The following is a 15,642-nucleotide window of genomic DNA, read 5'->3' on the forward strand; positions in this document are numbered from 1 at the left end:
TCATTTCCTGGACACATACTTACTCAAGCTAAACACCTTCTGGAAGCCCACCTTCAGCTCCTGTGTCCTAAGGGCATATACCATGGGGTTAAGGGATGGGGGGATGACAATATGCAGTACATTGAGGAGAACAGGGATGAGGGGAAACCTTCTTCCTGCTAGGTGAGTGACAGATAGTATAACAAGGGCTGTGTAGTAAAACATAATGAGGATGAGGTGGGAGCTGCAGGTACTGAGGGCCTTAGACATTGCCTCAGTGGAGTTCAGCCTCAGCACTGAGCGGATAATCAGAGCATAGGAAGCATAGACCAGAGTCATGTCAATTCCAAGTATAAACCAGGCCAAAGCCAAGTGGTAGAACTTGTTAACAGTGATATCATCACAGGCCAGACTAATGACCCCCAAGTTAGAGCAAAGACAGTGATCTATTTCATTCCTGGAGCAGTAATGTCTCTGGGCAGCTAGTACAGGCACTGGGATGGTTAACAGGCCACTCCTGAGCAGCACGGACACTGTGGCTTTGATGACAAAGGCTTCAGTGACTATGGCAGGATACTGAAGGGGATAACAAATGGCCACATATCGATCTAGTGCCATGCACACGAAGATGCCTGACTCCATGGCCATGAACGTATTGATTGCATAGATTTGAGCAATGCACTCAGGGAGGCTGATGGTCTTGGCATCTAACCACAAGATGGCCAGGATCTTGGGCATGCTGGTGGAAGCCAAGCCAAGATCTACTGTAGCCAAGATACCAAGGAACTGATACATTGGCTGATGTAGGCTAGACTCACAGTAGATGGTGATCAAGATAAGAAGGTTAGCACCAATAGCTACAATGTAAAGTAGAGCCATAGGCAAGGAGATCCAGTGCTGGAACTCATGGATGCCTGGGAATCCCAGCAGGATGAACTCAGACACTTGGAACTCTGAGCTGTTGGCTTCATACAGGACTGTGCCCATTTCATGGAGTGTCTTGTTCTCAGCACCTGCCTATAAATTGAGAGGAAACAAAAATTTCATTGTTGTCTAGGCTTAATGTAGTTATATGGGTTTCGTGCACAATGTTGTGGTCTTTTGAACATACTAAATTCTCAGTAAGACTTTAATTGGGGGTGTGTGACTTGAGGGGTAAAGTGAGTTGGATGTAAAGTGAATAAATAAAAAAGGAAGACCTTTAGAAAAATTTCAGATAGGAACAAAAGAACCTAAACATTGTTTTCATTATCTTTTTCCTCCAGTTTCTGTTTGGTGATTTTTACATTGCTGTGAAATATCCACCGAAACCACTATTTACATAAAATGTAAAACATTTTATTCCAGTATTTAAAGAAGTACCAGTTACATATAATTATTCTTTATTCAAAAATACTTTTACCAATATTAATTTCTGAATGGCTACTGATTTTTCGTGATTGTCTTTTTGTTTTTTTTTTTTGCATAACTAGATTAGATGGAATTGATTTTTCTATCAATGAAAGGTATGTATGTAAACCTATTTATTTTGAGTAATTAAGCATAGGTTCTTCATCTCTCAATAAATGATTACGATGCCTCTTTAGTCATACAGCAAACACACACACATGTGTGTACTGAAACACACACAGCACAATTCTATCCTGGGAATCAACTGTTTCTATTTCTGATTAATTTTGGGTAAAGACCAGCAAGCTTATTACACATTCAATTTGATTTTTTCACTGTTCTTTTCAATTTTCATTCCCATCCATGCACTAATTGTGTAGATTAACTTCAGTACTTTTGTATCGAGTTAATAAAATATCACCCCTAGTTTGGGTTTGCATATGGAAGAATGTTTGGAAAAAAGAGACACTTTTGAATCAAGTATTTTTTCATTCAGAAACATGGATCATTTCTTCCTTTTAAAAATTGTCACTAAAAATTTGAACTGTGTGTGCGGGAATGTTAGAGTGGTGAGGTAGGTGTGGGTAGTTGGGGGAACACCCTCACAGAGGCAAAGGCGTGAGGAGATGAGATAGTAGGTTTGTGGAGTGGAGACTGGGAAGAGGGACAACATTTGAAATGTAAAAAAAACAAATAACCAATATGAAAATTTGAACTGCGTATCTCTGTGAGCAAGCATGATAGCTGCTCTTCGGGACTCGAGTTGAGTTCTCAGCTTCACTCACATTAGAATACTCACAAAGACCTGCAATTTTAGGTCCAGAGGATGTGACACCTTTTTCTAGATTCCGAGAACAACCTCCAGACATGTGCAAAGTCTCTCTCTCTCTCTCTCTCTCTCTCTCTCACACACACACACACACACACAGACATTAAATAAATAAGGCTTTAGGGTGTTGATCTTTGATGTTCATATAATTATTACCATTTTGAGATCTTTTAAAAGGATTATAGTTAGTTCTCTATATAATGTATATATACTATTTCTGGCATATAATCATCTGGTGATTTGTATATCCTTACTTTTGTTATTTTTTTTTCATACAGTAACTTAAATAAGCATGTGCTGTTACTATTTTGTATTCATTTTTGAGATAGAGTTTCATATATCTGAAGCTGGCCTCAAACTGACTCTGTATCCAAAGATGACTTGAAATTCTTGATCCTTCTTCCCTTACATCTTAAGTGCTGGGATCACAGGATTGAGAACCATACCCAACCGAGTTTGTGCTCCCTTTAAAAGTTTTGTAATTAAAAAAAAATCTTGTATTCGTACCAAGTAAACAATCACTGCTGCGTAAAATACCATATATTTCTTATTTTACACATTGCAGTTTTGATTTTATCTTCTATGACATCCCCTTTAGTAAAGTATCATTAATTTCTACAATTTCTCATTGGTATGGCTTATAAAACATTTATTTTATAGATAGAACAAAAATTATATTAAGCAGTATTTTCTTCCTTCTAAATATTTATATCCGTTAATTTTTTTCTATTTTGTTTAAACTTTATTTTTTGAACAACTTTATTTTACAAAACAAAGATAAATGTACAGATTTTAAGCATTGTTTGCATAAAATTATACAATACATTTTAGTCAGTACTTTTTTTTCAGATTTTAAAATAATTTTTACATAAAACTGTATGAATATATTTTTTAGTCAGTACTTGATTTTTTTAAAAGGTTTGATAGTATGAATTGAAAACTTAATAGTTACAATGAGCATAAAGTACATGTAAAACATAATGTAACATGGAAATAGTCAAAGTTTTCTTGTTGTATAGAGATTTTTTTGTTTTGTTTTGTTTTGTTTTGTTTTGTTTATTTCTTGGACTTCATACAGTTTGTGAGTTGTTTCTGGGGCAGTGCGAGCCTCTGGGGTTAGCATCCCATTATCAGTGACTGTATATTATGTCTGTTCATTTTTGTGTCCCATGTCAGTGAAATGATTAGAAGTTCATGGATAGAGTATCAGTGTAAAGCCATACCAGTATGAGCACATGTAGATCACATTTTTAATTTATGTTGATGTAAATTAAGATAGGACTTACATTAAATACAATCTTTTTTATTGTTTTGTATTTGGCATATATCTTATATCAAACTTCGTAAAATAATCTTTGGAATGTATTGTTACTGTTCTGAGGAAACTGGCTGTAGACTATTACTACAAGTTTACTGGTCTGTCACTCACTGCTTCCTATAGACTTCAGCCCTATTGTCCTCCTCCTTTTCTGATTAGGAATCCCAATCTCTGCCTAAGTGAGGAGCTGAGAGATGGGAAATATTGAAGATGATGAATTTTAAAAAGAAAAGAAACAAGTGTGGAAGCCATGAGGTCTGTAGTCAGAGAGTAGGATTGAACTACAAGATAGGGACTCTGCTGTCTCACCTCTCAGAGGTCAGGACTCTGCCCTTTCCACTCTGAACTCACAGCCCCTTCCCTGGTACTTACCCCTCCAGATGTTGTGAAGAGGCTCCTCCCTGTTACAGGGCTCTGCAGCAGCTTCTGTTCTCCATGCTCTCACCTGTGTTCAGTCTACCATCCCGAGTGAGCACATCCCTGCTCTTATTCCTCACACCTGGAGTCCCAGGTTTACTACAACTCCCCAAGTAGCCTGCTTCTGAGATGATGATACTTAGGACCTCTTTACTCTATTCTCAAGAGCCCAATGCTTCACAGGCTGCCTTGGGTATATGACTCAAGAGTTTTGTGGTAAGTTACCCTGGTTCCAGGAGCAGCCTAACAGACTATTACTCTACTAACACTCTAGGTTCTTCAGGCATTACGTCACTTCAGTCTCACCAATCACCCTTAATTATAGGAACATTTTAATGGTATGATTGCTATCTTTAATCAGTATTTATTCTAAAGGCTACAGCCTATTTTTACTTTCTCTTATTTGAGCTCTGAAGACTTTTATATCTTACTACCATTTCTTTTGTCGTAAGCCACATATTGTTCTTGCTAAGAACTTCAAAATTCCCTACATTATTTTCTCTCTTTTATGACAAAGTTTGAATCTCAGTTTAGAATACAGAACAATAAGACTTATTTCTTTGACTGAATCAAAAAAAGAAAGGCCAAAAAGCGGAAAGCCTCAGTCCTTCTTAGAACAACAACAACAACAACAACAACAGAAAACAAAACAAAAAACTCCCCAGTAACAACAAGTGTAAAGCACCAACTCAGATTGGAGTACACCTAGACGTTAAATCATTAATAACTCAAGAGCTAGAAGATAGTCTTGTGGCAATTTTTGGTATTTAAAAATCATTATGTTTAATCTATTCACACCAAGAATACTTTGATTATTTCCATGTTATGCTTTGTTTTACACATACTTTATGCCTATGGTAAGTAGTAAGATTTCAATGCATACTTTCAAACCTTTAAAAATATCAAGTACTGACAAAAATATACTCATATTGTTTTATACCAAAATGCTTTTAAAAATCTGTACATGTATCTCTCTTTTTATTTAAATAAAGTTGTAAGAAAAAAAAAGAACAAACACTTCTAAATTCAGAGGTGGACCAGAATTAACAAATTAATGCTCTAGAGTACTTGCAGAGGACTCCTTTTGGGTTTATGAGATCAGCAGTCAAGAAGCTGGTGTAGTGATGCTTATTGGGAAGTAAGTATAGGACCACAGATGTAATCTTTGGCTGCATCTCATATCAAAGTCTATGAGATGATTGGCAGTGACAATGAGAGATGTAAGGCTACTTACTATAGGCTTTTGTCCAGATTACTGTGGAGCTAGCTAATGGGTTATATGGTACCCCAGCAGGCACTGATATTTCCTTGTTGGGATAGGTAATGTGATGGTTTGTATATTCTTGGCCCAGAGAGTGGCACTAGTAAGAGGTGTAGCCTTGATGGAATAGGTGTGTCACTGTGGACATGGACTTCAACACCCTCATCCTAACTGCCTAGCAAGTCTCCTCATATCAGCCTTTGGATGAAGGTGTAGAACTCTCAGCTCTGCCTTCATAATACCTGTCTGGATGCTGCCATATTCCTGCCTTAATGATTATGAACTGAACCCTTGAGCTTGTAAGCCAACCCAATTAAATGTTGTTCTTAAAATAGTTGTCTTGTTCATGGTATCTGTTCACAGAAGCAACACCCTAACTAAGACAGGTAGATATTCTGCATTTCAATTCAATAACCCATGTTTGGATAGAAGCCCTTGGCTGGAATTCTTACTGATTTCTACTACAGTGTCTTCAGTGTCTTCATTGTTTTTTCTCTGTGCCATGCAGTCCAGTTGAACTGATTCATGACCTTCTACGAATCCCACATTACTCCCTTACAGTTTTCTTTATGAGCTTTGAATTTGTAAGTGCTTGTGCTACAAACCCTCACATAAGTCCTGGACAAGGCAACCTGTTAGGAGGAAAGGAGTTCCAAGAGCAAGCAAAAGAGGCAGAGACACCTGTTCTCTCACAAGCACCCCAAGTTAAAGAATCACCGCATGCCTGCACGCTGTCCCACAGTCTTAAGAGGAACTCAGACTTTTCAAAACCCGTACATCATTAATCCATGTCAAAACGTCTTGGCTGTGTTTAAGTTATCCTTTTCCTAATTGCTCTGTGCTTTCTACAGTTTCTGACTTTAGTCCTGCAGCTCACACTCCCACCTATCTAACAGACCTTCATGAAATATCTGCTCACTTGTCTGCATCTCAGTTTTGTTTTGCTTCTGTGTGTCTGTCTTAGTTTCCACTGGTCTTTGTATAGCTTTTGACACCGTTTGTTGAGTCTCAGTGCTGTTTTGTGATGTAGGTTTCTTCCTCAAGTCTAAGAGTTATCAGAGCCCTGTGTGTCTTCAACATACTGTTACCAAGTGTCAGTTATCAGAAAACAGGGCATTTTACGTTAGGTTCATAATCTTGCCTTTACATGAGATGGGCTCTGATATAGGTTTTATTTCCTTAGAAACTGAGCAGTGTTCTAAGAAAGAGACTCTAGTATATAGATTATCAGATTCTTGGCACTGTCCATAATTGGCCAGTCTTTTGAGATTGTTTTCTGATATAACCTGTGTTGATCTCTGTCTTTCTGATAAGGAGTAATCATTCTTATTTTTAAATAAATATATTTTCTTTCTCCCCCCTTCTCTCCTTCCCCTTCCTTTCTTCTTTTCTCTTTATATTTCTGCTGCAGTTTCTCCTCCCTCCTCTCTACCCAGTCCCTCCCCTCCCCCTCTTCCCCTTCTCCCCATCCTCCCATCCATACCTCCTCCATTTCTCTTCAGAAAAGGGTAGTGTCCTCCATGGATATCTGCTAGGAGATTAGTCCTGGGATGGGTGCTCCCTGAAGCAGCCTGAGGGGGAAGAATATTGGTAGTAGGCAAGCCTTGGTCTTGCCAGAGATATTATGGTTGTTTTCTACAACAAAGTTTACCTGTCTTGACTCTTAAGTTTCTCTGACTGAAAGCTGCAGGTCTCTGAGCAAATTAACACATGAAGACATCTCCAGTTCCAACTGCAGCTTTCCTGTCACAGAAGATATTGCTTGCAGTCAGTCCTATTATAAATGGCTTAATGATGACTCATATAATTTTGGGAATTTTTATAGATGCATCATTACAAATTAAGAAATAATTTGTCATATAGCACCATTACAAGACTGTCTGTCTTCATAGATTTGCAGAAAGTCTTCCCAGTAGGGTGGGCCAATTTCTAGGGATCATTAATTAGATTAATCCTCTAAGATCAGGAAAAACTTGTTAGCTGTAAGGAACTATCCTGAGATGAGATTTCTGAAACCCTTGCTAATCAGAGTACATTGCAGCTATGCAAAGTGAAGTTGCTATCTCCAGGAAAGTCACTTGCATACCTTTAACTTTTCCTAGGTGGCTGCTGAAAGATATCACCAACTATGCCATATCAACTTGCAGTAAGACTAAGCACTCTTCTCATATGGAAACTGGCAAAGAAAACTCAGTAGTAGGAAAGCATTTTGAAATTAGTCATAGAATCAGTGACAGTCCCTGCTTCCACTGTTAGAAGACATGTCTGTAACATATGCAAAGGTCCCAGGTCAGTCCCATGATAGCTTTCTGGTTGGCAGTTTAGTCTCTGAGAGCCCCTATGAGCCCAGGTAGGCTGATTCTATGGGTTTTCTTGTGGTGTCCTTCACTTCTCTGTCTCTTATAATCGTTCCTTCGTCTTTTCACAGAATTTGCTCAGCTCCATCTAATGTTTGGCTGTTGGTTTGTTTATCTGTTTCTATCATTCTCTGGGTGAAGCTACTCTGATGACAATGGGTCTAGGCACCAAGCTATGAGTATAGCAGAACATGTTTAATAATCATTTCACCCTAGGTTTTGGGTTATCTGGCCTTTGGGTCTTGGCCCTCCAGGTAGTGTCAGTTGTGGGCTCCTGCTCATGGAATGGGATTTAAGTTGGAATTGGCCAAGTTTAGGTTGGGCTGGCCATTCCCAAAATTTCTGTGCTATGTATATCCCATTGTATCTTTTAGTACAGCAATAGTAGGACAGAGACTTTGTGGTAAGCGTGGTGTACCAATCCCTTCACTGCAAGTCTTACCTTGTTACAGGAGATGGCCAGGTCAGGCTTTGTATCCCATATTGCTAGGACTCTTAGGTAGTGTCACCCACATAGATTCTTGGGTATTACCATTGCTCTATATTTTTAGCTTGACCCAGAGATGACCCTATGAACTAATTCTAGTTTTTTCTTTCCCTATTATCTACAATCATCCCCTTTGCCTGATGCTGCTGTTCCCACAGCCCCCACCCATCAATCATACCCTATTCTGTTGCCTGTTTTATTTCTCCTTCACAGAGAGATTTATGTCCCTCCACACCTTGACTCCCCCCTTGTTATTAGGCTTCTCTAGATCTGTAGATTGTAGCATGGTTATCCTTTATAGCTAATAGCTACTTATAAGTGAGTTCATGCCATGTGTGATGGGTTGGGTAAGTTTGGCCCAGGAATTGGCACTATTAGGTGTGGCCCTGTTGGAGTAGGTGTGGTGTTGCTGGAGTAGGTGTGTCACTGTGGGTATGGACTTCAAGAACCTCATTCTACCCTAGAGGCCAGTATTCTGCTATTAGCTTTCAGATGAAGATGTAGAACTCTCAGCTCCTGGGTGCTGTCATGATCCTGCCTTGATGATAGGGGACTGAACCTCAGAGCCTGTAAGCAAGCCCCAGTTAAATGTTGTTTTTATAAGATTTGCCTTGGTCATGATGCTTTTTTCACAGCAGTAAAACCCTAACTAAGATACCATGTTTATTTTTCTGGGTCTGGGTTATCTGACTCAGGGTATTTTTTCTAGTTTGCCTGCAAATTTCATGCTGTCATTGTTTTTAACCATGAAGTAATATTTTATTGTATAAACCTACCATATTTTCTTTATACATTCTTTATTTAAGGGACATCTAGGTTGTTTTCAGTTTCTGCCTTTTTTGAATAAAGCTGCAATAAACAGAGTTGAAGAAGTATCCTTGAGATATGATAAAGTGTCCTTGGGTATATGGCTAAGAGTAGCATATCTGGGTCTTGAGGTAGATTGATTCCCAATTTTCAGGGAAGCCATCATATTTATTTTCAAGGTGGATGTCCAAATTTGTATTCCCACCAGAAATGGAGGAGTGTTGTTCCTCATCCTCACCAGCATGAGCTTTCACTTGTATTTTTGATCTTAAACATTCTGATAGGCATTAAATGAAATCTCTAATGGTTTAAATTTACATTTCTTTGTTAGGTAAGGATATTGAACTTTTTTTTTAAATGACTTTATTTTGCAAAACAAAGATAAAGGTAAAGATTTTAAATATTTTTTGCTTAAAATTATACATTTTTGTCAGTACTGTTTTTTCAGACATTAAAATAAATTTTACATAAAACCATGTGAATATGTTTTTAGTCAGTACTTGATTTTTTTCAAGGGATTGACAGTATGCACTGAAAACCTACTAGTTGGATTAAGCGTAAAGTACATGCAAAAAAAAAAAAACGCAACATGGAAATAGTCAAAGTCTTCTTGTTTTGTGAATATATGTATATTTTTTGTTTTCTTTATTTCTTGGACTTTATACAGTCTGTGAGTTTTTTCTGGGGAGTGCAAGCCTCTGGGGTTAGCATCCCACAATCAGTGACTGCATATTATGTCTGTTCTTTTGTGACTGGGTTATCTCACTCAGGATGATCTTCTCTAGATGCAGTCATTTTCTTAAGAATTTGGTTAAGTCATTGTTTCTGGTGGCTGAGTAGTATTCCATTGTGTATATATACCACAATTTTTGTATCCATTCGTCTTCTGAAAGACATCTGGGTTCCTTACAGCTTCTGGCTATTATAAATAGAGCCGCTATGAACATTGTGGTGCATATACCTTTGTTGTGTATTAAAGTGTCTCTGGGGTATATGCCCAGAGGTGGAATAGCTGGGTCTTCAGGTAGTACTATATCCAATTTTCTGAGGTATCGCCAGACAGATTTCCAGAGTGGTTGTATTAGCTTGCAACCCCACCAACAGTGGAGAAGTGTTCCTCTTTCTCCGCAGCCTTGCCAGCATCTGCTGTCATCTGAGTTTTGGATCTTGGCCAATCTGACTGGTGTGAGGTGGAATCTTAGGGTTGTTTTGATTTGCATTTCCCTGATGGTTAAAGATGTCGAGAACTTCCTCAGATGTTTCTCGGCCATTCGGTGTTCCTCAACTGAAAATGATTTGTTTAGCTCTGTACCCCATTTTTTAATAGGGTTATTTGATTCTCTGGTGTCTAACATTTTGAGTTCCTTGTACACCTTGGATATTAGGCCTCTATCTGATGTGGTGTTGGTAAAGATCTTTTCCCATTCTGTTGGTTACCGTTTTGTTTTCTTGACGATGTCCTTAGCCTTACAGAAACTTTGCAACCTCATTAAGTCCCATTTGTTAATCTTTGACCTTAGAGCTTGAGCCATTGGTGTTTTGTTCAGGAAATTTTCTCCTGTACCTATGTGTTCTAAGGTTTTCCCTACTTTCTCATCTAATACTTTCAGTGTATCTGGTTTAATGTGGAGATCTTTAATCCACTTACACTTGAGCTTTGTACAAGGAGATAAGAACGGGTCTATTTTCCTTCTTTTGCATGTTGAGTGCCAGTTGGACCAGCACCATTTGTTGAATAGGCTGTTTTTTTTCCATTGAATGTTTACTGCTCCTTTGTCAAAAATCAGGTGACCATATACATGAGGGCTCATTTCTGGATCTTCTATTCTATTCCATTGATCCACTTGCCTATTTCTCTACCAGTACCATGCAGTTTTCAGCACAATTGCCTTGTAATATAGCTTGAGGTCAGGGATAGTGATTCCCGCAGATGTTTTTTTGTTGTTGAGGATGGATTTCGCTATTCTAGGTCTTTTGTTATTCCATATGTAATTGCACATTGATCTTTCCAATTCCATGAAGAACTGGTTTGGAATTTTGATGGGGATTGCATTGAATCTGTATATTGCTTTTGGTAGGATGGCCATTTTTAAGATGTTGATCTTTCCAATCCATGAGCATGGGAGATCTTTCCATTTTCTGAGATCCTCCTCAATTTCTTTCTTTAGAGGTTTGAAGTTTTTGTCATACAGGTCCTTCACTTCCTTAGTTAGAGTCACACCAAGTATTTCATAGTTTTTGTAACGATTGTGAAGGGTACCTTTTCCCTAATTTATTTCTCCACATGTTTGTCCTTTGAGTATAGGAAGGCTACTGATTTGTTTGAGTTAATTTTGTATCCGGCCACTTTGCTGAACTTGTTTATCAGCAGTAGGAGTTCTCTGGTGGAATTTTTGGGGTCACTCAAGTACACTATCATGTCATCGGCAAATAGTGATGTTTTTATCTCTTCCTTTCCGATTTGTATCCCCTTGATCTCCTTTTGCTGTCTAATTGCTCCAGCCAGGACTTCCAGTACTATGTTGAATAGGTAGGGAGAGAGTGGGCAGCCTTGTCGAGTCCCTGATTTTAGTGGGATTGCTTCAAGTTTCTCGCCATTAAGTTTGATGTTTGCTGTTGGTTTGCTGTATATTGCTTTTATTATGTTTAAATATGGGCCTTGGATTCCTGTTCTTTCCAGGACTTTTAACATGAAGGGGTGTTGGATTTTGTCGAATGCTTTCTCAGTGTCTAGTGAGATGACCATGTGATTTTGGTCTTTAAGTTTGTTTATATGGTGGTTTACATTGATGGATTTCCTTATGTTAAACCATCCCTGCATCCCAGGGATGAAGCCTACTTGGTCATGATGAATGATGGTTTTGATGTGTTCTTGGATTCGGTTTGCAAGGATATTGTTGAGTATTTTTGCATCAATGTTCATAAGTGAGATTGGTCTGAAGTTCTCTTTCCTTGTAGGGTCTTTGTGTGGCTTAGGTACGAGGGTTATTGTAGCCTCAAAAAATGAGTTGGGTAATATTCCATCTGATTCTATCTTTTGGAATAGCTTGGCGAATATTGGTGTTATATCCCCAATAAATGTCTGATAAAATTCTGCACTGAACCCGTCTGGACCTGGGCTTTTTTTGGTTGGGAGGCTTTTGATGACTTCTTCTATTTCTTTAGGTGTTATAGGGTTATTTAGATGGTTTACTTGGTCCTGGTTAAACTTTGGGACTTTGTATCTGTCTAGGAATTCGTCCATTTCCTCCAGATTTTTTAATTTTTGTGAAGTATAAGTTTTTGTAGTAGGATTTGATGATTTCTTGAATTTCCTTAGTTTCAGTTGTTATGTCACCACTTTCCTTTCTGATTTTGTTAATTAGGATACTCTCTCTTTGCCCTTTAGTTAGTCTGGCTAGGGGTTTATCAATCTTGTTGATTTTCTCAAAGAACCAACTCTTTGTTTTGTTGATTTTTTCAATGGTTCTTTTTGTTTCTATTTGGTCTATTTCTGCCCTAATTTTGATTATTTCTTGCCGTCTACTCTTTTTGGGTATATCTGCTTCCTTTTGCTCTAGGGCTTTTAGCTGTGCTGTCAGGTTGCTGATGTGAGCTCTCTCCAGTTTCTTTTTGGAAGCACTTAGGGCTATGAGTTTTCCTCTCAATACTGCTTTCATTGCATCCCATAGGTTTGGGTATGTTGTGTTATCGTTTTCGTTGAATTCTAGAAAGTCCTTAATTTCTTTCTTTATTTCTTTTTTGACCCTGCTATCCTTTAACAGAGCGTTGTTTAGTTTCCATGTGAATGTGGGCATTTTGTTGTCTTTGTTGTTGTTAAAGACCAGCCGTAGACCATGGTGATCTGAGAGGATGCATGGGAGTATTTCAATCTTCTTATATCGATGAAGGCTCGTTCTGTGTCCAATTATGTGGTCAATTTTCGAGAAGGTGCCATGGGGTGGTGAGAAGAAGGTGTATTCTTTTACTTTAGGATAGTATGTTCTGTATATATCTATTAATTCTAGTTGGTTCAAAGTCTCTGCTAGTTTTGCAGTGTCCTTGTTTAGTTTTTGTTTCCCTGATCTGTCTATTGGCGAGAGTGGGGTATTAAAGTCTCCCACTATTATTGTGTGGGGTGAAATGTATTTTTTGAGCTTTAGTAGAGTTTCTTTTATGAATGTGGGTGATTTTTTATTTGGAGCATATATGTTAAGGATTGAGAGTTCCTCCTGACAGATTTCCCCGGTAATGAGTAAAAAGTGTCCTTCTTTATCTTTTTTTGATAACTTTTGGTTGGAAATTTACTTTATTCGATATTAGAATAGCCACTCCAGCTTGCTTCTTGGAGCTGTTTGCTTGGAAGTATTTTTCCCACCCTTTTACTCTGAGATAGTGTCTGTCTCTGTCTCTGAGATGAGTTTCCTGTATGCAGCAAAAGGCTGGATTTTGTTTATGTATCCAGTCTGATAGTCTATGTCTCTTTATTGGGGAGTTGAGACCATTTATGTTAATAGATATCAAGGAATAATTGTTTCTGTTTCCTGCCATTTTTGCTCTTTTGGGTTGAGTTGTGTCTGTGTTTTTTTCTTCTTTTAGTTTTCTTGTTTAGGAGTTTTCTTGTTCTTACTAGGCTGTATTTTCCCTCCTTGTATTGGGTTTTCCACCTATAATTCGTTGTAGTGCTGGGTTTGTGGTCAGATATTGTATGAATTTTGATTTGTCTTGAAATATCTTTGTCTCTCCATCGATGGTGATTGATAGTTTTGCTGGGTATAGCAGCTTGGGCTGGCACTTGTGCTCTCTTAAGGAGTGCATGATGTCTGTCCAGGCTCTTCTAGTTTTCATAGTCTCTGTTGAGAAATCGGGTGTGAGTCTGATTGGTCTGCCTTTATATGTTACCTGACCTTTTTCCCTTACTGCTTTTAGTATTCTTTCTTTACTTTGGGCACTTGATGTTTTTACTATTATGTGTCGGGAGGTATTTCTTTTCTGGTCCAACATATTTGGAGTTCTGAAGGCTTCTTTTATGCTCGTGGTCATCTCATTCTTGAGGGTAGGGAATTTTTCTTCTATGATTTTGTTGAAGATATTTACTGTGCCTCTTAGTTGATACTCTTCTCCCTCTTCTATTCCTATTATCCTTAGGTTCGGTCTTCTCATTGTGTCTTGTATTTCCTGGACATTTTGGGTTAGGAGCTTTTTTTTTTTTTTTTGCATCTTCTCTGGCTGTTTTGTCTATGTTTGCAATGTTCTCTTCTGCCCCCGAGATTCTCTCCTCGATCTCTTGTAATCTGTTGGAAATGCTTGCTTCTGTGACTCCTGATTTTTTTTTCTGGTGTTCTGACTCTAGGGTTATCTCTTTTAGCGCTTTCTTTATTGTGTCAATTTCTGTTTTAATTTCCCTCTTCCATTCCTTTATTTCTTTGGTTCTGTTTTCATCTCGTTCTTTGAGTTCTTTGAGTGTTTTTCTTGTTTCTTCCTTAAAAGCTTCTGATTCTTTTTGCTTTTCCTCTCTTTCTTGTTTAATTAACTCTATCAGCGTCTTGAGGCATGATTTCAGGTCTGTGTCTTCTTTCTCTGGAGTGTTTGGAATTCCGATGTTTGCTACTATCGGAGAGCTGGGTTCTGGTGTTGCTAGATTGTCTTGATTTCCTTGGGATATACTCTTTCTCTTTCCTCTTGCCATTTTGTTGTCAGTGATATGTTCTTGCCTTTCCCTTGTATCTGGTCTGTGTCCCTGGTACACTTTCCGTGTGCACTCTGCAGAGATCTCTCTACTCCCCGGCAGCCCAGGTTCCGGGTGGCAGCTGGGCCAGGCTCTGCTCTGCGTACTGAAGTTGCCTCCGGGTGGGAACAGACGTTCCTAAGATCTGATCCTGGTCACAGATGCTCAGCCTCTCCGAGCCACCTTTCCGGCTGGCAGGTGGGCCAGGCTCTGCTCTGTGTCCTGAAGTCGTCTCCGGGTGGGAACAGAAGTTCCTAAGATCTGTTCCCGGTCACTGAATCGGGGGGGACAGGGTAGGTCAGGGCAGGGGGTGCCCTTTCTGTGTGCACTCCGCAGAGATCCCTCTGCTCCCCCGCAGCCTAGGTCTCCCACTCACCAGTTTCTCAGCCTGTACGAGCCGCCTTTCCGGTTGGCTGTTGGGCCAGGCTCTGCTCTGTGTCCTGAAGTCGTCTCCGGGTGGGAACAGAAGTTCCTAAGATCTGTTCCTGGTCACAGTTGCTCAGCCTGTACCAGCCGCCTTTCCGGCTCAAACATAATGATTTTTAACTACCAAAAACTGCACAAAGGCTATCTTCTTAGCTCTTGAGTTATTAATGATTTAAGGTCTAGGTGTACCTCACTCTGAGAGGGTGCTATACACTTATTATTATTTCTAAGAACTGAGTTTTCCTTTTATTGGCCTTTTTGGTTTTTTTTTTTTTTTTTTTTTTTTTTTTTTTTTTTTTTTTGAGCTTCATATAGTCTATGAGTTGTTTTCATGGGTATTCAGAGCTCTCTGAGGCTAGTATCCAATTTTCACTGACTGCATATTGTGTCTGTTCTTTTGTGACTGGATTACCTCACTCAGGATGATATTCTCTAGATACATTCATTTTCCTAGGAATTTAATAAAGACATTGTTTCTGATAGCCAAGTAGTACTCACTGTGTAAATATAGCACAATTTCTGTATCCATTCATCTACTGAAGGACATATGGGTTCTTTCTAGCTTCTGGATATTATAAATAAGACTGCTATGAACATGGTGGAGCATGTGTCTTTATTGTATGTTGGAGTATCTTTGAGGTATATGCACAGAAGGGGAATAACTG

General features: G+C 38.8%; 1 protein-coding gene across 1 annotated transcript; it reads right to left on the reverse strand.

The window, feature by feature from the left end:
- LOC308418012 (olfactory receptor 56B34-like) lies at positions 1-966 on the reverse strand (the record flags this gene model as incomplete). Its single annotated transcript, XM_080913351.1, has 1 exon — positions 1-966. One exon carries the CDS (start codon positions 964-966, stop codon positions 1-3), a length of 966 nt encoding a protein of 321 aa, XP_080769477.1.
- Positions 967-15,642: the final 14,676 nt, after the last annotated feature.

The sequence above is a fragment of the Micromys minutus genome (genome assembly GCF_963924665.1).
Source record: "Micromys minutus genome assembly, chromosome: 2".
Lineage (NCBI taxonomy): Eukaryota > Metazoa > Chordata > Mammalia > Rodentia > Muridae > Micromys > Micromys minutus.